This window comes from Astatotilapia calliptera, chromosome 18, assembly GCF_900246225.1.
Source record: "Astatotilapia calliptera chromosome 18, fAstCal1.2, whole genome shotgun sequence".
Classification (NCBI taxonomy): Eukaryota; Metazoa; Chordata; class Actinopteri; order Cichliformes; family Cichlidae; genus Astatotilapia; species Astatotilapia calliptera.
The window spans coordinates 10,071,813-10,098,126 of NC_039319.1; the positions used below are offsets into that span (position 1 = coordinate 10,071,813).

Below are 26,314 nucleotides of genomic sequence, written 5' to 3' on the forward strand. Positions count from 1 at the left end.
TCCTGCGAACTGTCAATTCAGTGTCACATCAATGCACACCATTCACTTTACCATCATTTTAATCAGAAGCAGCATCCATGTGGTTTTCAGTTGAACTCACCAGAACTCAAACTCTACATCACATCCATATAGATCAGCTTTTCACACTTTTCCCAAAACCAGACTAGTAAAATGCCTTTACGGCCTTTGTAGTGAGTGTCCCAGCAATGAATGCTGTCACAACAACATCACTTGTGGAGGATCCTTGGTGGGACACTTTATTATTTTTTTTCTTTCATTAGTCACTTGTGTAATTAGAAAATATTCTCAGTTGCACGCTTTCTTTTGATTAGATGACGCCACGCTTTTGCCTCTGTGTTATAAATTAAGATAGAACTTAAATACTGGAGACTAAACAGACACTGTAGCTTGGCTCTTTTCTGGGTTAAAACATCTGTTAACACCTCTCGCAAATGTATTCTGTATACAAACAGAAACTTTAATGGAAGAAGTGTATTTTGTGCATCTTCCTACACTCACTCACACTTTTTAGTTTCTGTACAGATGCAACAAATGACACACAAAAAGCAAATTCTTGGATTTAGTTTCCAGTCTATGTGCCATTTTAACTTCACTTCACGGGTCTTTGTATTTCAAAAGTAAATTAAAAATAAATTTCCTCAAATTATTAGGCCTTTGTTTAAAATGTTTAGTTTAATCTTTAAAAATTGTGCCATAAAATGTATTTTAAGATGATGAGTTTAGGTGAAGAACAGGGGTCACCCATCTGACAGGGCGACCTCTGCAGCTGCCTCTGCACAAAATCCTATTTAAACAGCAAATATGCTTCCAACCTTTTGTTTGAATATTTGGAAATTCAAAAAAAACATCCTGAGGCTTCAAACTGAGCTTTAAATCATGTTTGTTTACCCGCTCAGCAATTAAATTACGTGTTACTAGAGAAGATGTTTTCTTACATTGTTTAGAATTTGTCCGAGAACTGAAAACATTTCGGTAAAATTAATTTTCCTGCCTGCAAGCACAAACAGCGCAGGCCTGTTTTTGTGGTTAACTGGATTAGACTGGAGTGGTTATACTGCACCGGTAGGCGTCGCTGTTTCTCTCCGATAAACAGTTGGACCTGAAGAGATCAGGTCATAATGAAAAGTCTCCCCCCTGAAATTCATAAAATCTTCCTCGACGTGGCCGTGGTTATCTGGTGTTTATTACTTTAAAAATGGTGATTAAATAGCAAAATATGCACTAATATAATTAAATTATAGAATTAATAAAAGGCTGCGTGTGTTTCACGTTATCGTTTCATTCTTGTGGTATTTTCATCCATCTCCGCGTCCCACCTCTTGCTTCCAATTATCGCAGGGGGCTGGATCAGCTACCAATGGCGCACTTCTGATTGGCTGAACACGACGCCAATCTCAGGCTTGTCCCGTAGCCTCCTGTTGGCGAACACAATCCGGACCAGAAGTCAGAAAGTCAAATTTCACCACGGGGGCTAAGGAAGAAGGGTAGCGTTATCCGGTTATACTTTGGTCTTCTTTCATTCCTCCTCTGTTAAGAAGTATACACAGACTATGTAATCCGTTAAGGATTAAAGTGGTTTAGCATTGAAAGGGGTTTAATTGGACTTGAGGACTTGTTGGCTCCTTTGTCCGGCTTTTTTACGCGCCGTGCCAGCGCAGCTGTTTGCGCACCTGAGTCCGCTGCTCAGCTTGTGCAGCGTCAACATGACTTTACAGCATTTGAGCCACTAAACTATCATGGTGATACTATTTTCTGGCGACGGAGCTGATGAGGCGAACCTTGGTGAATGCGCAGTGTTTCACTGTGGAATAACCAGAGTCCAGGTGTCACCAGGGGAGAGCCGATGTGGCCGTCTGGAGCAGCCAGCTGGGATTTGACAGAGCGCAGGAGTTTGGGATGCAAGAGAACCCTTAGAGAGACAGTTCTCGGCTTCTTTTACCTGGATTCAACACGGCCTGCCCCGAGCCATGGCCTCTGAAGTAGTGTGCGGGTTGGTCTTCAGGTTACTGCTCCCAGTATGTCTTGCAGCTGGTGAGTTTTCTCTCTAATACCCAATTTTTACATCTTTGTTGGCCTTTTGTGTTATTGGCTATGGTAAGTAAGGATGTGTAATTAAACTAATAATATCTATAAAGCTTATTTACTGATCCCACCCTGTGCTGTGCTTGTACCTTTAAATTTAATGTTAATTAATAACTGTACTCTAGTCTGCGTTGTCTCGGCTTCCTACACTGATATAAATCAGTTGTGACATTAATTCAAAGCCTCATATATATTAGAGCGCAGTTCCAGTATATTTGTTCAGGACATTGAGAGCAGCTTTCATATTTATGTTTGTGGGAAAATGTCATTGATTTTTTTTATATGATTTGTGATTGACCTCACAGTGATGGAGGTCACAGATCACCTTTCATCACTGCCGAGGTCTTTTCCTCTAAAAGTGAATCCAAACGAAAAACGACAGACTGCACAGAGTCATGCACCAGCTATTAAACACAGATTACAAAGCAGAGCCGTCATTTACCAGCAATGTCCTCCACCTGTCACCTTTTATTGGAGGTAATGAAGGAAACACAGCCGGCAGCAGTGACTGCAGAGTCACACCAAAGGCATGGTGTCTGTGTTTCAGGTACAAAAGTCTGATGGTGAAAATGAACTGATGTGAATTAAATGGTGTATGTTTATTTATATCTAAATACAGAATCACAGCATCAAAGTTTTAGTTTATTATTTCCTTTCAATCGGATTTTTTTCGTGTCTGGAAATGAAACATGTATTGCAACACTAAATACACAGACTTTGCATTATTGGTAATTCGTATCTTTGGTTTTCACTGTGGTTTCGGAGTTTTCCTTTAATATTAGTGAATCATCAGTGTTGTAATTGAACTGTTTGGCGGCTGACAGTGTGATTGTTATTCATTATCATTTACATCTCGATGACAGTGTTTGAGCTGCACGTCTTCAGCTGTTCCACATTCCTCAGAGTTGTAGTCAGCTGTGCTTCCTCGTTTTGTTGTTTACTGAATTTGTTACTTTGTTGAGAAAAGTGTTCTGTTCCAAGGAAGAAGCTGTGGCCGTGTTGATTCACTCCTTTGCTATGCAGATGTGGACGATGATTCATGCCGTCAAACTTTGGAGTTTTTTATTTTGTGACTTTTTGCAGGACTAATCTGCCTAGAAAAGCTGATGAATTTCACTGAAGGTGACACATTGTTCGATGGTTATTTGCATTTTGTGGAGAAGATTTGGAGGCATAGTCTCACCTTGGATGCAGACTCCTTGAATTAAATGCACTTTACTTTGCGTTTTCAGTTGTAATCCTGTGGTAGGCCACAAGCGAAAAGTGATTAGTGTCTAACTGCCTTTGAGGTTCCAATGTGGTGTCTGTGTAAGACTTATGAGGGCGGGGTACTTTTAAAGCTAACAGCATGCTTTCTATAGATAAGCCCCACTCAGTACCACTATAATGCATCATTTGACAGCCTGATGCCCCTTTTATTTCCAAAAGCAATCGTGAGTCCATGCATTGTCTCCATTAATTCGTGGAAAGTCGTTTTAACAGTATGAATTAATAATGCGGTTCTGAGGGAGAGAATATTTGCCTTCCCTTTTATCGTAAACATACCTTTAATATTTTATGTTTTTTCAAAGTGCAAATGAGCGTTCGCTACGCCTGTACACATCATTAACTGTCAGGATGGAGGAAATGTAAAGTGGAAAGAAGGGAACATATAGAAACAGACAGCATCAGCGATGACAGATGCTGTTTTTGGTCACCTGATCAGCTGATTTTCTTTCCTTTTTGAGAACTAAAGCCCTTGCCATAAATAAGCCATGAAACCAAATGCTATCAGCAGACAGACAGTATTGGTTTTTGTCTTTGGGATATAAAATATAAAAGTAAATTTTCTGGCTTCTCACTGCCAAATAAACTGAGAGGAAGTGAACTGCACCGCAGCAGATGTTATCTTACCCCAAACACCTACATAACAGTCGCACTATATGTTTAGTTGTGCGTTATATGCAGAGACTGACACTTTTCTCATGTCCTAGTGAAAGACTTGCCTACTGACGTTGAATAGTCTGTGTTTCCTGTTGGCCATCTGACAGCACCTCTATTGAATCCGGCAGAACTGCTGGGCCCATGTGTACACAATCCCCTAAACCACCACCACCACACACACACACACACACACACACACACACACACACACACACACACATACACAAACAAACACACACATCTGCACACAGCTCGAGTTTTGCTGATCAAACAGGCTGCTGTTTATGTGTTTACTGGCAGAGTTTGGAGTGCGGACTTAATTGTGAGCACGCACTTTTCCAAATGTCTGATCTGATATCGAACCTGCGGTGTGACCGTAAAGAGGGAGCAGCTAGTCAGCTGGGTTGTGCAGTTTGCAGATGCTGCAGTGGCCATCGCTAGAACACAATGCTTTAGGTGGTATTTTGATATGAAGATGCTCTGCTGTTTCATCAGATATGTTGACTAAGAATCTTTGACAAGGTGGCAAAAAGTGTTCTGTTTAGGCTAAACATCAATTTCAAAACTATAATATTCTTAAAAATAAAATGTTTAGTTAGAAGATTGCCCAAATAAGGTGAAATCCCAGATACAGAGCAAATTCTTTGTGGAAAGCAAAGACAGATTAATGCTTTCTCTCATGGGTAAAAACAGGCTGGAGAGAATTAAGCAATAATTTTATTATTATCAGAAACCATTAAAGAGAAAGGAATCAGACATCAGGCAAATTCTTCTGCAATTGAACTCTGCACGATAGTTCAGTGTATGAATGTTTGAGTTTAAAATAGTTTTTAAATTGATCACCCAAATAAAAAATACCAGATATGATAGAAAAAAAAGCTGACTGCATGAAGTTCAGATGTTCTTGGTGCTTTGCTCAAAGTCTGAAGCAGTTAAATTTATATTAAAAGAGGGCAGCAATACGCAGGTAAAACTCTAACATTGCAGCAACCTGTGTGTTTGTGTTCGTCCAGTCACTTAAATCATTTTTAAATGACAAAACCTTCTCTGCTTCTCATATGAGAATATCTGACACTAAACTAAACAGATGATATCCTTATTTTCTCTGATAGTAAATGGAACATATTTGGGTTTGAGCTGAGAAAAAAAGAATCCATCTACAGTAAAGTTATCACTTTAAACTGTTAAAGCTTTGACCCATCACAATTTGCCAACAGGTCAAACAAATAGTGAAGGAAATAAAATGTTGTTTAATAATAAAGATCGCTGTTAGTTTGAAGCCCAGATTAATCGTTTGTTCTCTGAACATATTTTATCTGGAAAGTAGTACAAGGACATTGTGGATATCTTTCATGGTATCATAATAGACACAAGTTCTTAGTTTCATGCTCAGATGAAAACAGCTGATGTGGTATCTCGTTCATGACTTTCTTCTGAACGGTTTCATTTTACTCCTTTATCTCCCAGTGCTTGGCTTCGCTTGGCACTGCGCAGTCTTATCTCCTGCCACGTTTCATCATTTATGAGGCCTAAAACTGTGAAATTAGTTGGTTGCAAAATTCTGGTTTGGCTCGCCTGTGTCTAGGCTTTGTGTGTTTGTAATAGTAGGTTTAACTGGAAGAGACAAAAGCCCGATTCAACCGTGAATGGGGATTTTTGCAGTAACCGGTTTATCTTAAAAGAAGGTCAGTTTATTTTCATTCCCTGTGTTAAAATCTTCTGATGGTGAGTCATGCAGCAAAGGCAAATGGTCAGGAAGGCTGCGGTCAAGTGTCTGCAGGCTAGCAGTGGGAGCAGAGCCATATAGATACATTTGGATTATCTGTACATCAAATATGGTTAGAGACCAATTTAGACTTAAAGCTCAGAGCAGACGATTAATGGGGTTAGCATGAAAATTTGCAGGTTTAGAAAGTGTTTAATGCCACATTTAATGTGGATAAAAATTCAAGTGGGTGGATTAAAACAGTGTAAGATGAAAAATGATAGATTGTGAGTCATTCCCTCCTCAATCACCTGAGAGGCTTAGGCTGAAAAACCCTCGCCTACTTGCTAAAAAGCTTTGAAAAAGAAAAGAAAAAAGATCAATAATGATAGTGCTCTATTTATGTCATTATATTTGTGATTTTGGCATGTGGCAGGCCAAGCATTCATGCGTACTTGAAACTAATCCCAGATGTTTGCAATTTGCCCAAAGATGACAGCCCCAACAGCTTTTATTAACTTTTGTTAGTTTTCGCTGGTCTGCATCTGAGCACTGAGAAAACCTGAAGGTGCTCTTACTTCACAGCTTCAGCAAGGGAAAAGTCAGAGCCAAGTCAAATGTCGATGAATGGGTCCATTGAGCGTGCAAAGATAAATAAAAGCACCATTTTCAGCATTTAAATGTAATTTTTCAGTAGTTCAAGAGCAGTAGCTGCCGATGTCTGTGACTGAGACGATAACTCGTGCGGCCGACCAGGTTGTAAACTCTGAGCTTGTTGATATAACCGCAATGAGAAACTTAGGAGGTCAGACTGTGTGTCCACATTTTATACTAAGTCACTGTGTACTTTCTTCCCTGACTCCCTTCCCCTGACCTAAAAAGGTTCAACAAAATATAAGCAGCTATGCAGTTTATTACATTCGTTTTGCACAAACTAAGAAAAACTTGAAATATTAAGCAGATGTCACAGAGCAGAGTAACCGAGCAGCGAGTATACACATCTGGGAGTGTGAGTCACTTTATTTAGACAGCAGAGCTGCTTAAATAGTTAAAAAATGAACTTGTCAGTGCAGATGGTCAGCCTGCTTCAGGAAATGAGGAGCATCATGGATCAATACATCAATTAATGGTTTTTGGAAGTCATGTTTGCACTCAAGCTTTTTAAGACATCATGAAACCAAAAGGACCTTCTTCATGTGCCTGGATGGGGCGTGAGTATGTGTTTGTGTGTGTAATGCTGGGAAGGTGTTACATAAGCCAGTGTCATGTGTGGTTTTACATCCTAAATACTGAAACAGTGTTCTGAGGTTTGACTAAATTCATAGTGGAAGCGTGACTGCAGGTTGTATTTTTTATCGTAAATTAATTGATATTATTGTGAAAGGGAAAATGTGTAAGCCAGTGATAAACACCTTATTTCTTTGGTAGGTGAAAAATGGGGAAAATCTGAATATTTGAGAAACTGCAACCAGTGAACGTTTCGCCAAAACAGTCGATTCATTTTCAGTAGTTGCCAAGTAATTACTGTTGAAGCGCTAAAGGGCTAAAAAGTAGCTAACAGCTTCACATTTATTTGTTTTACTGACACAATAAACTGAACAAAAGCCAGCCCTGGTCTTTCATTCTGTCCTGATGTAAACTTTTGTTAAAAGATAAATGACATGAAATTGGAGCTGGAATAAAAAAAAAAAAAAACTGTAATAATTTTACAGCAGAATTAATTAACCTTCATTTTGTGTTTTGGTTAAAAATCAAACACTGTACTTTCAGACTTTTGTCATGGGATTACACACTCTTCATGCTCCAGCCACATGGCTGTGATTCATTTAAAGTTTTGGCAACCAGACGTTATTTTCCTGTTTTGAAATCTCTGAGGTACATCGAGTATTTTAAGGGCATCTGGTGCATGACGCTCGCCGCACTGCTGCAAAACATTCAAAGATTTCATTTTGTAGAGTTTAATCCTAAAAAATGATCTGGTTTCAATAACGTCCCTGCAAAACTCTGAAATCTGCACATGTGATATGAAGCTGCGCTTAGTGAGGCATTTTACGGCATGGAGGCAGATATAACCGCAGGCTGCTCAGTCAGCTAATTGTCCCTCTTCACATCCGAGGACTATCAGGTCTTTACTGTTCTTCAAAACAAACGGCAGTTCATTGACTGACTTAAGCACAGGCTGGTTTAGTGATGCGGGCCAGATGAACAGATAATGAGGTTTGTGAGTGTGAAGTTTAGTTAGAGGAATGTTTGATGTTTTACTACTTTGAGCCAGCAGGAACATTTTAATGATTTTCACCACATGTTTGTCTCAAGTATCTGTTCAGTGACGATCTGACTGCTGCCAGTGTCTGCACGTTATTTACTCCTACACATTATGTAATGCAAACAAAGCTGTAAACACATTACTGAGCTGGTCAATTTTCTGTCTTTGTCTCTGCAGCTTGCCTGTTCAGGTACAATGTCCTGTCCTTCGTCTACCTCATCTATCTCCTGCTTATTCCACTCTTCCCAGAGCCTACAAGCACAACAATGCAAGGTAAGCTCTACAGTGCCCCTCTGAAGCTGTGTAGTTTCAGTGGCTTTGCCATCACCCTAAGAATCTTGACTGTTTCCCAGAGTTTGAATTGACTTGTTGTTCTCTATAATACAAACCAGCCCTTCTGCAGGAGAGTTGCATTTCCTTAAGATGAGCATGGATTTGGCACATAGCTCAGTCCATGAAAGGTAATATTGGTTAGCGCAGGCATGAGTCCATCTGTAATAATAAAAATGATCTGCAACCGGCCAGCTCTGAGATAGAAAGATGTGATCCATTAGGACCACATCTAAGGAGCTCTTCATGAAAATTGCCATTTTAGGCTCAGGTTTAGTTTATTTGCTCATATAATACCCATATAAATGATACAAAACTAAATACATGAGTTGTTCTGTCGAGAAGACAAACACAAAAGAGCTTGTAAAATATCTCTTAGAGAAGAAAAGAAAAAGAAACTTGGGATGGGGACTGGTTTTGACAATGGCTAACCATTTTATTTGAAGAACAGAAACTGAGAAGTTTCTCTCCCCAGGCCATAACATCACGATCTGCGTGCGTCTGTGATGTTCATTAATTCATCCGATTTGAAGGTGGAGGTGACCTTTAACCTTTCTGGTGTTTTGGTTTAGATAAAAATGCAGGAAGTTTACAGCCGGTAAACAAGCTTCCATATGACAGCTGACAGCTATTTAGAATCCATTCATCCTCTGAAGAAATATGAATCACGGTGGACCTCTGCGGTTTATGAGAAGTGACTGAGGTGACTGTTCTCCTTACGGGTGATGAATGTGGGATTTAAGCCTCGCTTTTATGCACTTCATCCACCACAAAACACTAAACAGCACACCTCCCAGACCTCTAATAATATAGGCTTCTGCAGGAGACCACATGTAGTGTTTAATAATACATAAACCTATTTTGTCTGAGGGAGCGACGTCCAGTCCGAGATTCGTCTCTGCTCGTCTCCAGCTGAAATAACAATCAGGAAGTAAAGGAGGAAGAGAAAGAGAGGAGGTGCAGGAGAGGAGAAAGTGGACCACTTACAGTCTCATCAATAGTTAAAGAGACTTCTAGTAAAGCTGAACGCTCATGAAGCTGATAGCTGCTGATTTCAAGAGTCGTTCAACAGTCATGACAGGATATACATTAAGGATAATAATAATGATATTTAAAAAATAATATATCGATAATGTGTCAACAATACTCACAATAATGCTGTTACTATTTGTGTAACTGATTTTTTTTGTCTAGCTTTTGCAAACACTGGCCAAAGTAAAATTGCCCCCAAAAATCACATAAACACTGTTATAGGTGAATTAGACTGACGGACATTATTGTTGTTACGTTTTTATTTTCCTGCCTTAATGGGTGTTTTAATATCTATATTCTATATAAATATTCTTAAACTGCATGCTTCAAAAAACAAAAAAATATACAAAGTATTCCTGTTCCTAATAAGGCTGAAATTAAGATTTAATTTTACATCTGATTATTCACATTTAATGTCTAAACAACTCACTTTTGTCAAAAGTACCAAACCCAAAAGACTAATCTTCACCCAGGTAATTTCCCAATTGAGGGATGGAACTGGCCAGTTCATTAGGTACAACTCACCAAGTGCTCATTAACACAAATCTGATTAGCCAGTCACATGGCAGCAACCCGGAGAGGATGCATTTCGCACGTGCTCACCAAAATTATACAATAAAAGCTTGGAAAACTGTTGCCTTGTCTGATGAGTCAGTCTTTCTGCTTCGACTGTCAGAATTTGGTGCGAACACCATTAAAGCGTTGCTCCACCCTGCCTCGTATCAGCAGTTCAGGCTGCTGCTGGTGGTGTAATGGTGCGGGGAGTATTTTCTTGGCGCGCAGTACCAACTGAGGATCATTTAAGCTGGAGGATTGTTGCTGCCATTGGTTAACTTCTCAAATTCAGATTTTATGAACTTCAGAACATATTCAACAGGTTTAGAGTGCAAACAACTTCACTCTGGTATAAAAAAAAATACTAATAATAAGCACTGAAAAAGAAATAAATACTAGAATAAATGTAAATGTATTTTATTGTTGTTTGATTTGATTATTAACAATAATTGGTATGTTTTCTTTTCTTATAATCAATCAATGTTAATTATTTCTGCAGTCCTGAGCAGTAAGTTCGAGTTTCCCTAGAGAGGCATTTCCAGGCATAATTACCAGCTGCTAAAAAATCTGTCGCTTATAAAAAGCTCTTATATAACTTAAAATAAAAAAGTCTTCAGACCCATTGAAACAATTCAGTTTTTCTTACTTTGTAGTAGAAATTTTTTGTAGCTGCAAACTAAAAGAACCAATCCACAAAAACGTATAGATGTCACAACGTCACACCTATGTGACAAGGGGCGATGACGTGCTGATTAAAAGGTCATTCAAACTACTATTAAAAAATGTTGGTAGGCCGCCACCCTGACAAAATGCCAGTTCTTTTGTTTACCCTTAAAGGAAAGTGGATTAAATTTTTAGTAGCTTATGTTTATGTGACCTTTCACCGCGCATTGTCAGAGTATCCAAAACAGGAGAGGAGTGAAGTCATCGGCGTCAGAAAGTAGGAGATATCCTTCCAGTGCAACCTGCCAGGACATGCGTCCCATCTGTCTGCCTCAGCTGTCTGTCATCAGGGAGGGGGCTGCAGGCTGACAGGCTCACTATGAGGAAGTTATGGAAGGAGGACTTTAATAACAGGATAATATACAGTGTACAAAACAGCTGGAACAATTACGATGTTGTCATTGCACAAACAGCTGATTGTAGGTAGATATTGTTTAGAGAGTTGAAGGGGAGAGGCGTCTCATATTTCTACCATGTACAGTCCAATTCAGTACCTTTAAGATGCACATGGGCTTAAAATAATCACCATGGAAACACTGAATCAAATTCATTTGATCTCTGTTTATATTGTTACCAGATAATCCTAATTTCTAGTAACATTCCTGTTAATTCATATGTTAAAAATCAGCTTTTGACACTAAGCGCCAATTAGACACAGGCAGCACAAACTTATAAAAACCATCTTATTTTGCAGTAAAGACTCACATGTTCAAAATCATTTTAGAGGGAATTAGGTAAATAGATTGAGCTAAATTCACTGCTGCTTTGTTTTGATGGTCTGTTTCATTCAGTCTTTTCATCTTCGAGGACATGCAGCAGTTAAATCTGTTAAGTTAATTTAAAACGAATGTTTGACATGAATAATTCATTAGGTGCATTTTGCTTTGAAAAGCTGCAGCGCGGCTGTGTGCCTGCGGATACGTGAGCACAGAGACAATATTTTATGCAACTTGTTGTTGTTGTTTTTGTGTTTTACTCTCTAATGCCATAATTGCAGTATTTAGCTCAATGTACCTTTGAAGGCATTCCCAGTGGAGGTGAAAAAAATCTAAGCTGTTGCTTTTAAAAGAGCAACAAGCATTGCGAGAGCTTTAGCAGTAGGTGTTACAAGCTTTGTGAAATCTGTAGTCTTTTAGCCGTCTTACATGACTTCACATAAATATTTGATGTTATGGGTTATATGGTTATCAGGTTTATGTTTTAGCTTGCAGACTTCTAATTTGGCTTTTTTTCTTTTTAGTCTTTGTCATGCTTTCATGCTTTTTAACGACCTGAGATGCTTTTTCTCTTATTGTTAAGTCGGACAGCAGGCTTCCCCATAAATTGAACTGGTCTTTAAAAGACTTAATTAGGCTTTTCTGAAACTGTGATTTGGCAGGACAGCGTGTTTTGTCAGGTCTTAACGCTGTCAGATGGATGAAGTTCTTTGACTGTTTAGGAAAAAGAAGGAACCGTTAAAACCAAACAATGGCCTCTGTTTTGAAAGGGGGGGGAAAAGTGCTCTTGGGACAGAATTTTGAAACTGAAAAAGTGACGCAGATTACTTTTTCAAGATGAGCATTGGCAAACAAGTCAGATGGCCGTCAGGCAGCAAAAATGTTCTATTACAAATAGGAAAAACAGGGGGTAAAGCCAAACAAGTTGCAATGTCCCGAGCCTTAGTACCAGTTTGGATGCAGAAGCTCGCAAAAACTCCTCATACCTCGCATTTACAAGCATTCTTTTCCCCCATTGTGAAAGCATTGGGAATTGCAAAGGGAAATTAACACAAATTGTTTTTACTTCAACATTTACTGCAAGAAGTCCAACGTGATGTGTTGTTGCACACGTTTGATAAGGTTAGCCCTCAGCGGCCCGAGGCTCAGCAGTAGCGCCTCACCTCAGCCAGGATATTACCCCACTGTAGTAAAACTGCTGTGCATTCCCCCACAAGGATGCAGTAAATTTAATGAGATGGGGATGTTGCCCAGTGAAGAACCAAACTGTGCAGATAAGCAAAACTATTTAATAAAACATTGTTGATAGCCCAGCACAAGACATTACTGTTATTTATTAATCAAAGAACGAGAGCCTGATCCAGCTTCATTTGCCTTCTCTCGATCAAGATTTTCATTTTCATAATTAGTGGGAAACCTGCTGCTGAGAATTTTGACCATAACAGCTCCTGAAATTATCCCAAATACCTGTAGGTGCACCATAAAGTGGCCATGTGTTGAACAGCTGTGGCAGCTCCCCTGCCCGATCTCTTCCACCCTCCCAGGATCAGTCATCCACTGACAGCTGTATTCTTCACAGTCAACACCTTCATGTTCATGGCCTCCAACAGCCAAGTCCTTAACTGTGAACACCAACAGACACTGAAGCTGAAGAGCAGAATTAAGTTCAAAATCTTATAGACGGTAACTTATCGACTTAGAGGTCCTGTGGTCCACCAAAACGTTTATTTGACTTGTCAGTAGAAATCAGCTTTGCTCAATAGTAACGTTACCAGCTCTTGACCAGGATATGTATTGTGATCCACTGAAAATCCCTCCTGGGTGCTGTCCCAATCACCCTCACCTTCTTTACCAATTTATTCAAAACAGCTCCAGACTCCAGGCACTGACTTTTTCTATGAGAAACAGCTGTCTGTTTTCAAATCCATTCAGTCCTAAACTGAAGTCCTAAGAAAACTACACGAAATGGCACTTTTTAAATATGTCACTCAAACTCAAAAAGAAGCAAAATTTCACTTTTGTGTGTGATAAAGTTCTCAGTATCTACACAAGCAAACCAGCGCATAGACTTTTCTGTGTTTCAGTGGATGAATGAACATGTGGGAATCTTTAAACTGAGCCGTGTTGAACTCACTGTAGCTGTTCTCCTCTGTTAGGCCACACAGGGCGTCTCCTCCAGTCGCTCTGCTTCACCAGTATGTCCTTCCTGCTACTCCACATCATCTATCAGATTACCATCCACAGCCTCGTGGCCGGGAACTCCATCGCCTCCAACTTCAACTGTGAGTACACTGCAGCCATTGTAGTAAACGCTCTAAGAGTAGCGACGTTTGTTCTGTATACAGAAATAAAATAAAATCCCTCACGGGTCAAGAATCCAAGAAGCAGGAATGGAGTTTATTGATTGAGTGGTCTTCTGTTGTTCTTGCCTTCTGGAAACATTTAAAAAAGACATGCAGGAAGCACCTTATTCGTTTTTAGAAAAGGGGATAGACTAATAAAGATGAATTAAACCCTTTAAAATCATTTTCTGCCAAAGTGTGAGTCAAGGCAGAGGTATGTGACCGTTGCAGTTTGTTTCTTTGCACGATTACATGAAAACTAGCAAGGTGAAGTTTATGAAACTTGGTAGAGCGGTGGAGTATGGGTAAAAGTAGAGCTCATTAATTTCTGGTGTAGATCTGGATAGGGCAGAGGTCGGCAGCTTACCTCTGGGTTAAGACGTTGGCACTGGCAGAGCATTTAAGGGTATTTTTCTATAAAATCATATTTTTATTGGATCAAATGTCTTTTGCAGGGAACTTATTGCTTTGGTTGTATTCACTGGGAAATCAAATATGGTAAACAAAAACACCATCTTTTTCTAACCTGTAAGAGCTTAACCCTGGTTTACACTTGTGTGGGTAACCTAATGGTAGATTTGGCTTAATTTGGTCATGTTGCACTTTGATTATTTACCCTGTAAATATTTCTTTTCTGAGAAAATACCGTGTTTTAAATCATGCGCGTTGAAAAAATGTCCAGCCTGCTTTAAAAATGCAAATTACCTGCATTACTTTCAAATAATTTGAATTTAATAAGCCTAAGATGTCAAGTTGAATCAAATGTTTGTATCTGAAGAGTTTTTAGGGCCTCAGTCGCAGGCCTAGAGAACATAAAGCCGTTCTCTCTGATCAATCATAGACTTTTTTCATTCCCACATAGCCAAAATAGCTCCAGTGTCTGATTACACCTTTTAAAGAGGTGTACACATACGAGCTGTGATGTAGCCTCTGTGCTCCTGCAGCTGCACGTAGCTGCTGGAGTTATTGCGTACAGCAGAAATATAAATGAGGCTAAACCTGACTGTAAAGACATTAACCATGATTTACTTGCACAGAACGGATGTTTTTTGGGGGGTGGGAAAGACCAGATAAGGCGGATTCTCTTCCTGTTCATGACCGACTATGTGCACACGTGTGTCCCATCAGTCTCACGTGCCCTTGTATACCTGCACTCTGACCAGCCCCTGATGCAAGGTCACAAAGTTGTATATCGCCAGAGAAAGTTGTAGCTTTTTCACAGCCTGAGGCAAGGTTTCCATCCAAAACACTAAGTGAAGACATGCACCATTTGCAGGAGAGAGCACACTTCGCTCTGAATAGTAATTCAGGTTTTTTTTTTTTAGATACCTTCATTCTTATTGCATTTTGTCACATCATGAAGATTTATGGATCCGACACATTCCTCAGTGTAATTAGCTTCTTTGTGCCATATGGCAATGCAGAGAAAAAGGATACTTTGTGCCAGTAAAGCAAACATTGTAAGTTCCTGACTCAGTGTTGGGAAGGTGTTAATAGCTGGCTTTGGGTTTCTCATGAAACTCTGTATCAAACTGTAAAATATGAACGTGTCTAGACGGGACAGACCCTGACCTTATGTTATAATGACTTGTTCTCTCTAATGGAAGCGGCTCGGTTTTCTCCGCCGAGAAACGGCCAACTCACAAGGTAGAACGAACCTTATCGCCTCAGGCAAAAACACACGACACCTCTCAGAGAGGGTAGACTAAATATTCTGTCAAGGAAGTCCTTATTCCTAAAGTCTCCGGGGCTCCAGTTTTTTGGCAGATCAAACCCTGGAGTGACACCATAAATTCTGTCCAGTTATTTTATATAAATTTGTATTTTTCATTCAGTGGAAGCACTTTGAAACGCATGCTTTGAAAGTGCTATACAAATAAACTTTCATTATTATTATTTTGTGTAAAAAATGAAACAATCCAGTAAAAACAGTGAAAACAGCAACTTTCTCTCTAGCCAGAGCAAGTTGTGTGACAGTAAATGTCAAGGATTTTCTGTGTAAAAGGCAGATTGTGTGCTAGGACTTGAGAAACAGGAGTGAACTTAAAAATCAGCTTTAATGCTGTTAGCTCACAATAATACAAAAGTCCAAACATCTGCATAGCAGAAGCTGGGTATCTGAATGCCAGGGATCTTTAGGAAAACAGGCTAGGGAGACACACAGCCATGAGGGACGACAATACAAAGGACAAGAGAAAACTCAGACGATATATGCATACAACAGATAATGTGGGGAGAGATAACAGGTGGGAGGACAGCTGTAACTAATCCAGAACCTGAGACAAAGGAAGTAAAACATCACACAAGACACAGAGAAAAACAATAACTAAAATAAAACAGGAAGAGATAACGGCAACAGAGATTAAGCATGACACGGAAATAGAAGGGAGGCGGGAATACCAGGAAATTCAAGGAATTAAATATGAAACAAATTCTAACCAAGAACAACCTAAATTTGAAACTGAAATCTGAGAATATGAATAAACAGACACCAACCAGGAAATGTTGTTATAAGAAAAATACAAAACTCAAAACACATGATTCGTATCTCCAAAAGAATCAAGAACCCATAAACCCAAAACCCTGCGGCCAAGACCCAGAGTCCATGATACAAAAAACTGTAGCGTAACCAGCCAGATGTTAAAGTTTCTGTAGCCCAAACCTTCTGCTGTAGGGCAAGAAATACAGATTATTGCAGTAAAGAACACAAATACATGACTTTTTAGAAATCAGCTGCATTTTAACTGACAACCTATTCACTCACATAAGCAGATTAACTCAAGACAAATCAGATACACTTTAGCTTTGACATCCAGAGTTAGCGTGACTAAAATCTGGAAGAGATGTATGAATCACAAGAGAAAGAAAAGAGTCCAGTGAAAAACATTTTACTGAATGAATATCAAATTGGTAGCACGATGTAAAAACCCACAGATATGTAACATGCAGAAAAGCACAATGACCAGCTTTAAATAATAAGTCTGTTTATATTTTTTTTTATATATTTTTGATTATAATAAATCAAGTCAAAGTGAACTTCCGTCGATTTATTAATTTAATTCCGCTTATCCAGCTCGGATTCACGGGATCTTGAGTCTGTCCCAGCTTCTAAAAAAGGACACGAGGCTGGGTATCCCCTAGACAGGTCGCCAATCTGTCGTAGGACCAACAGAGAGACAGAAAACCATTCACGTTTTAGCCAGTTAACCTAACGTGATAGTTTTTGTGGGAGGAAGCTGGAGTACCCGGAGAGACGGGCAAATTACACAGATAGACCTCAGCCGACCCACGACCTTCTTGGTGGTTAGTTGAACTGGTTCTGCTATCAAATATTGTGTGTGCAGCTTAGCATGTTCTAGTTTTTATCTGTTTGCTAGCCCATTGTTACTCAGACACTATTAATAACACATTAGTGAAACACTGCTATTCTAGTTGACATGTTCCTTAATGAGTGCTCGGACTGTTTTATTCTGACTCGGTCCATATCCTGTCTCTAAATGCTCGTGCGTTGCCGTCGGACATTGTGGAGCCTTTTTAAAAAAGAAATTAAAATAAATATTTGTCAGTGGGTTTTAAGAATCCTGCTTTCAGAAGTAGTGGATGTTGACACACTGAGGAAGTCAGAAAGTGCTTGGACTGGGCAGCACATTGTTTGTTTTGTAGATCTTGAGATTAGCTGACAGTAAGAAAGTAAAGTATATCAGACTTAATTGTTAAGACTGATTTAAATCAATAGAGGCTGTCAATTCAAATAGATACCCTTGATAATTGTTTGAGCAGGAACAGTAAATATATTAAAACAAAAAGCCCCCCCCCCCCCCGTTTTGTTCCTCCAGCAGTGCAAAAAATAATAAAAGATAAATAAATAATTTGGTGTACATGACTTACTGTCCTCCCTTGAATGCACACCACTCCTGGTATTTTAAACATGCTTAGTATGGATTCTTGCTATCTAAAGTCAGGCTATTTATGCTTTGCCTTATCTCACACTGGAATTTCAGTAAAAACCACACTGAGTAGATCAAAAACATCCTTGTATCGTGTCAAAACAACATTTCGCAGCACACTTCTTTTAAACAATCTGCACCCAATCTTGCACAATATGCAAACCGATGATTTTGATTCACTGTGATGATTTGTATACATGTTGTTGGCTTTTCCACTTCCTGAAGTTAATGTCAGCCTGTTGATATTGATATTTTAATGTTATTTCTATACAACAGGAAGTTAGGCATTACTCTTTGTCTTCTCATTCTGCCGCCTGAGAAATAGCCTTATCTCAGATTTTCTATATCTGGCATTTAGCCTCCTTGACACCCTTTTCCTTTTGGCAGTCGAGTATAAACAAGGAGTCCTCCTTCGCAGTTAGGTGGTTATCCTCTCCCCGGATAACTTCATATAATTTCCTCCGTTCACCGCAGCCAAATACGCCATTAGAGCAGTAAGCTGAGTATGAGTATGAATGAGAAAACCTTTCCAAAAAAGCTGACACCTCCAGCTGTTGGAGCAGGTCAGCGACTGGTCACCAGATGAGTCCGGGGACGCCTTCCTTTGGAGTCATCCGTCATTCCTGCATGCTGACTCGACATTGCATTTACAAACAGTTGAAAACATTTGTATTCCAGATGGGTGGAGTTCAATACATTGCAGATCTAAATTGCCAGTTTGTGACTAAAAAAAACAAGCTCCACTCACTTCCATATACTTTCCTTTGATTGTTTAAACTTTATGGTAGTTTTTAGCAGCAATCTGGTCACTAAGGAGCTTTTTTAAGTATAATAAAGGATTTGTGCATTCAATTTGTCTGATGGCAGTAGACACTTGTCCAGTCTGTAAGGGCTAAGCAGCCTAAAAAAACATGGCTGTGCAGCGGTGGTCTTTGTAAAGCCCCATTGTTATTCCCTTTTGTATCCACACATGTCTTTCCTGCTGTTTCCTTAATGTGCAACACTTACTAAACTCTCAGATTGTCTGATATAATTATGATGTGCTGAAATGTCGATTGTGCTTATCACCATCCTCTGTGGAAAAGGGGCAGCTGGCATTAGGTCCCAGAGATAGAAGCGAGAGTGCAAAGAAATGCAGCACTGAGAGGTTAACAGCCCAGCAAGTACAAAGGGTGTTTTATGGTGTTCGCATAAAGTGTGAGGACAGGTATTTTTGGTGCCCAGCTGGGGTGAAATGTGGCCTCGCCTCGGCAGGCAGAAAGTCTCTCTTCTAGAAGTCTCCGTGCTGAGTTCAGTCTGCACTAGAAAGTATTCCTAAGACATCCTATGCATCAGACTGGCCTTGCTTTACGTCTGACATTCCTCGAGCATGATCTCACACACAGGATGGATTTCCTCTTACATCTGTAGGTTTGGTTTTGGGGGTGGGTTGAAGTTGCATGTTGCAAACTGACTGCATTTGCTTAATGCATCACTGGGTTTTTATTTTAAGATTTAAACAGGGCATTAAGTAATCTATGAACTCTATCAAGCTCTGTGGGTGATTTTTAGGAATTAGGACAACATGAGTGGAGCTTATCTCCTACTGTGCAAGTTTCTGGCACTCCCCTCTTTCCTGACCACTTAAGCTACTTGTAAATGACACAAACAGCAAAGCAGCGAGCAAAAGCAAAAGAACAAAAGGTGCATAGAAGAGCTGGTGCTAGAGATGTTTTAATATTCACTGAAACTGCTGCTCAAAATCTCTAAAGTCTAATTTTGCTTATGTCATTTTGATTGGAGTTTTCACTGTTGTTTAATCTCATGATTAAAGCTGGCGTGAGTAATTTTGGACCTTTGGAGGAAAAAAAAGATTCCAAAGGAAAACACAGCCACGATAAACCGTTGGCTTGTAGGTTTGTTATGGTTACTAACAAATCCAGTGGACACAGACCAACAAGTTGTTGGATTCATGTTTCAGGTCAGTGGAATTTGCAGATTTTAAACTCAGGTTTGGTGCTTTTACTCCAAATAAAGACATGTGTGTCTTTAGCTTTTAACGTTGATGTTTGGCTCTCTGCTTTCTGCTCTTCTGAGCTTGTGTGGCACAGTTTTATGCAAGTTACTGAGAATCAGAGCCGTACTGCTGTGTGGAAACGTGGCTGAAAGCTGATGAGAGCTACACAGAATCTTTTTTTACATCAAATTGAACAAATACTATGTTTAGCTTTGCTCTCAGCGTGCAAATAGATTGTTTGGTGTTTCAATTCTCTGCTCCACACATGATAAAATGGTTGCTAGTCACTGGTAAATTGCAGTGTTGCTTAGTACCACAGAGACAATAATTACTAATTTCCTTTTGTTCTTTTGGGTGTTTAGCTATTACTGAATGAGTCATTCACACAACCTAGTTTGTTTCCTCCATCAGTGAGCTCTTTTAGATGGGAGTAACTGAGTGGAAGTGGACTGATGAGTCTCAAACAGCGTTTGATGTCAGGGTATGTCATGTAGCCCCCTCCTTTCACAGATGTGTGTATGTTTGTTTTCTTTCTTTCCTTTTTACTTTGTAAAATTCTTAATAACTGTGGTGATTTTTTTTTGATTAACAGGAAGACATTTTATTTAAAGAAAAATATATATTTATATATGCCTCTCGCCCTAAGACAACTGGGATAGGCTACAGCCCAGTTTGATCACTGATGAAAGATAATTGTACTTACTTGTTTTGCTCAATGTAGTAAATGTGTAACAAGAATTGCTGTGAAAAAATGTCTGTTTTCAGTTTTTTTAGCTTGACAAGCTGGCAGTAGCTGGCTTGCACAGCGGAGACACGGCAGATAAGATGAAGATGAAGTGTTTTATCTGCTTTATCTGTGTTGAGCTAAATTCAGTTCAGCATATAATTACTACCAATAGACAAAACAGATGGACTACTGATACGTCATTTAGTTGAGTCACACTGACGTTGTGTTTTCTGTGGCAGTAGAACAAAGGCCGAATGAGTGCTGTTCTTTCGTTCTCCCGAGCTCATGAATTGAATACCTGGAAATCTCCTTGTGGGTGTTGGAGTGATGGTCAGGAACACTTCAACCAATGCAAAGTGTGGAAACGAGGCTTTGGTTTTTATTTTCTCGTTTATACATGAAGGTTACACGAGCACCGCGAACGATCCTCTGTATGAAATTAAAAGATGAGCTGATGCTATCACTGGATACATTAATAGAAATGGTTTCTTTCTAATTATTCAGTTTTATTTTTGTTTAATTTGTTTCTTGATCAACCAACTTCCTAATTGTTTCTAATGACTGTGATCTAACAATTATTAACTTTAAAGGTGCTTTTCTTTGCCAGACCTCACCCTGTACTCACTAAATTACTTCATATATTTGTGTGCAGGTTCCTCATGGGAGAAATCCATAAGACAAATTGGCTTTGAAAGGTAAGATAAGATTTAAACTAATAATGAGTTATAAATAATAATGATGCTAATAATAATAATAATTCCACTCATCGGTTCTGCCTGCACTTGGGCTACAAAATGATTTCAGTTCATGTGCTGAAGGTGGAAAACAGTGGCACAGTCTACAGAGTGGATATGGATACTTTATTTATATTTTATAGCACAAAAACACGAGTGAGCGAGAGCGAAAATCAAAATTAATGTAAAGAGTAGTGTAACAAATTACTTTCTCTGGGAGTAATTAAGTAGCGCACTGCATTACTTTTAAGAAAAGTGTTCTGTGTTCTATGTGTAATAATTACTGAATTACTTACTAAAATTATTTATGTAGCAAATAAAAAATAACAATAAAGAGAGAAACAAGACAAAACCAAGGTGCTGTCCACATTATGTGGCTGACAAAATTAAAAATATTTATGAAAAAGTCAGGATAACAGAATGTTAATGTATGATCAGTTAGTTTGGACATGCAGGGACGTAAAGCAGAGTCGAGTCTGAGCAGGGAATCAAGCAGTCTGCACCAACTAAAGATGAGACACTATGGACTGAGCGGTCTGCAGACACAGTGTGTGCAGTCAAAACTTTATAATTTTGTGTGGAAAAAAATTAGGTGAAATAAGATTTTTTAAAAAGTAGAATTTAGAAAATAAACTATTGTATAATGTGATAAACTAAATAACAAAATATACCTTATAAAATAACTATACAAAAAAAGGGGTCACCTGAAAATCATTAAAAACAAACTAAAACTAAATATTTGTACGAAATGAAAACAAAATCAAAATAAACTAATTCAGTTTTGAAATTGAAACCCTGCTGAGCGATGATAACACATAAATAGTACAACTGGGGTTGCAATAATAATGCAGTTTTAAGGAAATATCTTTAAAAATAAATTATTTTAAAATTCACATTTTCGCTTCACCTTTTTGTATCACCGCTCTGTTTGCAGGAGGTGGCACCGACCGTGCAAAGTGTCTTAAATATAGCAGCCCCACAATAACATTAAACATCACTTATTACTGTAGCTGCAGTGGCTCGTCATGTACCCAGCTTCATAAAAGCTCCAAACCTGTGTGGATTCATGTTGAACGCTAAACCCACTTATGTTTGACAGTGGGTTGACAGGCCTATTTTTCAAAGCTTTTGCTGTTGTGTCTGCCTCCCCCCCACACACACATGATCATATTAGATGTGGTTTCCTGAGTACGGGAATGTCCTAACTCAGCCACGTCCTTTTTTCCAGTACTCAACATCCTTCATACTGTAAGTGGCGGAAGTAGAGCCATAAACATTTCATCCCATATGCATTTACCTGTTTGTGTCGAGGGTCATATACAGTATATGAGCAGTGATTACAGTTGGCTTTGGTGCATTTTAATGCCTAAATGGACCTGAGCTCAGATGTATCCAAGCCTGAAAACGATTCACAGCTGTTGTGTGACTTTTTCAGTCATGCTGAGTGTTCAGTTTACTCAGGATTGACCTTTGCAGATCCTTCATAAATACCAAATATTTATATACAGGGCACATTTTATTTGGTCTATATTTAAAGTTTTTCACTGAGGTGGCGTGACTAATTCCAGCTGTAGCTTGGACCAGTGAGGACAGGTCCGAACACTACTGATGTTTTTGTGATTCCCTCATACGATAACTATGGGAAAAGTGGGAGTCACTGAAGTTACTGGCTCAGCCCCGTTTGGCTCTGATGGTTTCCATCTCTTTCATCCATGTGAGGATGCGCGAAGCTTCACAACAATGAAGCAAATGGAAACAGGCGTCCTTGAGCAGATTAAACTCCACAACAGAAGCCAGAGGCGCATCTATTTATCGGTGTGTGCGTTTTTCCATCAAGATGATTAGCACTCTGGTTTCAACTTGTTAACTTTTATAAGCTTTATATAAGCTCAAGACCAGAATCCAGAATGACACTGGCTGTTTTTTTTCTCTTTTTTTTAAAATTACAAGTATTTGGTCTGCTTTTTCTCTGCAGCCTGAGCCGCAGAATCACCAGTATGGTGTGTTTATTGTAAACTGTTTAATTACTCTTGGAGCCCAGCATGAAATGTAAAGAAAACACTTTAGTGGCCAAAGACAGGATGGAGCGCTATTGCTGTAAAACCAAAATAGAAATTGGTTTGGATGATAAAAGAGAGTTTTAAAGCTTTTGAAACCTGTTAGCCATTTCAGGGACAATTTTTATTTGATTTAATAGAACATGCAATCATGACACCTCATAAAATGCGTCCTCGGGCAGCATAAATGCATCTCTCTGGATTATTTGAAGTCTGAGATTACTGCAGCAGTCATGGCAACTGTCCGCCACCAGTGTTTAGCTTCCTGTTTGAACAAACCTTTTTGTATTTAATTAGACGTGAGCGGACTAATCAAATAACAAATGTTGCAAAGGCAGTGTTTGTTCACAGCGCTATAACTACAAGAGTTTAAACAGCGTCATGTTTTAATATATCAGTAATAAAAACCCAGAGCTGTCTTTGTGTAAATATGATTTGTTTATTAAGTGTTGTCAAGAGAATTCAGACAGATGGACAAACATCTCAAAATGATCCCTTTATTTAGTCCTTACTTTTCTTACTCCATGCAGATGAAAGAGAAAAGAAATAGGGCTAATTACGCCAGCTGCCTCCGTACGAACAAAGGATGCAGTTTTTAGGGAAGTAAACATGTTTTTCACAGTTTAGTTAAAAACAGAAAATAACGCTCTCCCTCTCTCATGGCCTTTTTGTTTGAATGGAATTTAACTCGTTAACAGCAATATGTTTAAAGCCCGATTTCATTAAAGAGGGTGGTACTGCATATAAAATCTGAGCACAACACATATTAAAAGAGCACTTGAGTAAGGGAAAAATACAGATTCCCATGCGTTCATGTGAACAGGTGGTGTTTTGCTTCAGTAATACCTGTTCTCGTGATTCTCAGTGCAGCTCCTGTCTGCCTGAAACGGATTAGAATGAATTAATAACTTTTCTTTATTTTAGTTTTAAAAAGTCAGAGATACAGAGGGACATGTGACGTGAACTCAGCCAGGTTCAAACACAGGGCAGCACCTGTTTATGGGCCAAAGTAAACTAAACAATCGACCAGGAGTCCCTGGATTTCTCAGAAAAACTGCTTCATATTAGACCTCATTGTCCACGGGCAGTTAAGCCTGTTTTATCTTGTCCCAATTTCAATCCTTTATGTGTTATTGGCCTGCAAGATTCCTCCAAATCACGATTTTTGGGATTCATCTGCACTTTGAGGAACCGAGCGTCTGCTTTCTGTCAGTGTCTGTGTCCCATCTTTTGTCTGTTTGTCCCCAGCGTGAGAGGTGCAGATGCGGGGAATGGCATCCGAGTGTTCATCCCCGATATCGGCATGTTTATGGTCGGCTTGGGCATCTGGCTGCTGTGTCGCAGTCTGGTCCAGAAGAGGCCGCCTGAGGACATGGCACAGTACAATGAAGACTTCCAATCAGAGGAACAGGTAGGTTTCATTTGAGCTGAAATGAAGTCCGTCTGTCTGGATGGTTTGAAAAGTTCTTTTAATTTTGTTGTTGTTCATTGTAATATTTTCTTACTCCATGAAAACTCCACACAATTAAGATATTCACGGTGGGTGGAAAAACAAAGTATTGGTCGGTTTCACGCAGAAAGAGAAAGGAATGGAGAGCAGTCTACTAATTGACTTATTGTTTCCTTTCCTGTTTGAAATAAAAAGTGAAGGGAGGTGTGGGTTAAAGTGTGGATTTCATAAAAAAACAATAAATCATTTAGGAAGCTGAGTACAAGCAGATTTTTGTGCCTAAAACAAAGAATAAAAGTGTCTTGAAGAGAATAATGTCTCAGTCTAGTCGGAGGAACTTTCAGTTGGCCGTAAACTCCTATGTAAACAATTTCACACAAACTGATAACAGACTTCAGCGCTGAGGAAAGAAAAAGTTGTTCATTGTATGCTGTCAAAATTATTGCTATAAGTATATGAAAGGAGACTAAAAAGTTCACAAATCTGTTCATTATAAATACAAAAACCTGAGCTTGTTTAAATCGCACAGCTACTGGCATCCCCTCTCTGAAAACCTGTGTGCGCATTCGTGATTTCACCATGGACCTCCAACTCATACAGAGAGCAAATCTCAAATTCAAAGTGACCTGACATTTATGTTGAGAAACATAGCTGCTGAAGAGAACTGCATCTTTTCTAGACCTTAAAAAAAGAACCACATTTAAAACAAAATACCGTAATTGTCGGGCTATAAGCCGCTACTTTTTGCACAAGCTTTGAACCCTGCGGCTTTTAGTCAGGTGCGGCTTTTCTATGGATTTTCCATGATTTTTGTCATATCGTAAGACGATTTGTTTTGTTTGTTCCGCTGTTGTACGGCACTACGTTGCCTGGCGGAAGGATCGGGGTTCAAGAGTGGTATGTTAGTCACATGTCCGTCCGCCAGGCAACGTAGTGCCGTACGAAGTAGCGCGAAAAACAAACTTCAAAGTAGCGCTACGCATTCAGCGGGAGGCGTGGATGACGAGCGGCGATAAACTTGCGAAAAGCAAGTTATGCCCAACTCCACCGGTGGATTCTGACAGCGTGGAAGAGTGCGAAAACATCCACGATCACCAACGGATTTTGAAGGGCTGGACTGCTGCATGATGGAGAGGAGGACACCGCCACGGCCCTTCTGAGGGTGTTGGACTCTGACACTGACAAAGAGGATTTCTTTGGTTTTGAAAGTGATAACGAAGGAGAGAAGCGGAGAGTGGATGACGAAGCCATCCTGAGCCTGTTCGTTTCCGACATTGGAGAAGAGGACTTTGGTGGTTTTAGAGCGCAGGAAGAAGAGAAAGATGGTGAATGACTGACTTTTCTTCTTGTTAAAGCCGTGTCACTGCACCTGAGCCTAAAAGTTAGTCCGAATCTATTTTTCTGGTGTGCTGTAGGTTACTGTTATGTACTACATGTGCAAATATGTACCCATAACTTGTTTTTCAAAATATTAATAAAAGGGGTGTGTCTCCAAACAGCCATCTCTTCCCTGACAATTCCCTTTGTGCATATTCTCTTACATATGATAAGTCAACATTGAAACACCTGCGGCTTTTAGTCAGGTGCGGCTAATGTATGTACAAAACAGGATTTTCCCCTGATTTTAGCTTGTGCGGCTAATATTCAGGTGCGCTTTGTAGTCCGGGAAATACGGTAATAATAAAATATTTGTGTTTTTAATGACCGT

At 39.3% G+C, this 26,314-nt stretch overlaps 1 protein-coding gene across 8 annotated transcripts in view; it reads left to right on the forward strand.

Moving 5' to 3' along the window:
• Positions 1-1,453: 1,453 nt before the first annotated feature.
• piezo2b (piezo-type mechanosensitive ion channel component 2b) overlaps positions 1,454-26,314 on the forward strand; it is a 91,836-nt gene continuing 66,975 nt past the window's right edge. For 7 of the 8 annotated variants that reach the window (XM_026148831.1, XM_026148837.1, XM_026148832.1 and 4 more), the window contains exons 1-5: positions 1,454-2,052; positions 8,175-8,270; positions 13,510-13,635; positions 21,018-21,060; positions 24,405-24,567. In XM_026148831.1, coding sequence (XP_026004616.1) covers positions 1,989-2,052; positions 8,175-8,270; positions 13,510-13,635; positions 21,018-21,060; positions 24,405-24,567 — 492 coding nt within the window. In that variant the 5' untranslated portion in view covers positions 1,454-1,988. Of the gene's footprint in view, positions 2,053-8,174; positions 8,271-13,509; positions 13,636-16,979; positions 16,999-21,017; positions 21,061-24,404; positions 24,568-26,314 lie in introns of those variants that run through there. The other variant, XM_026148838.1, reaches the window with a different exon arrangement.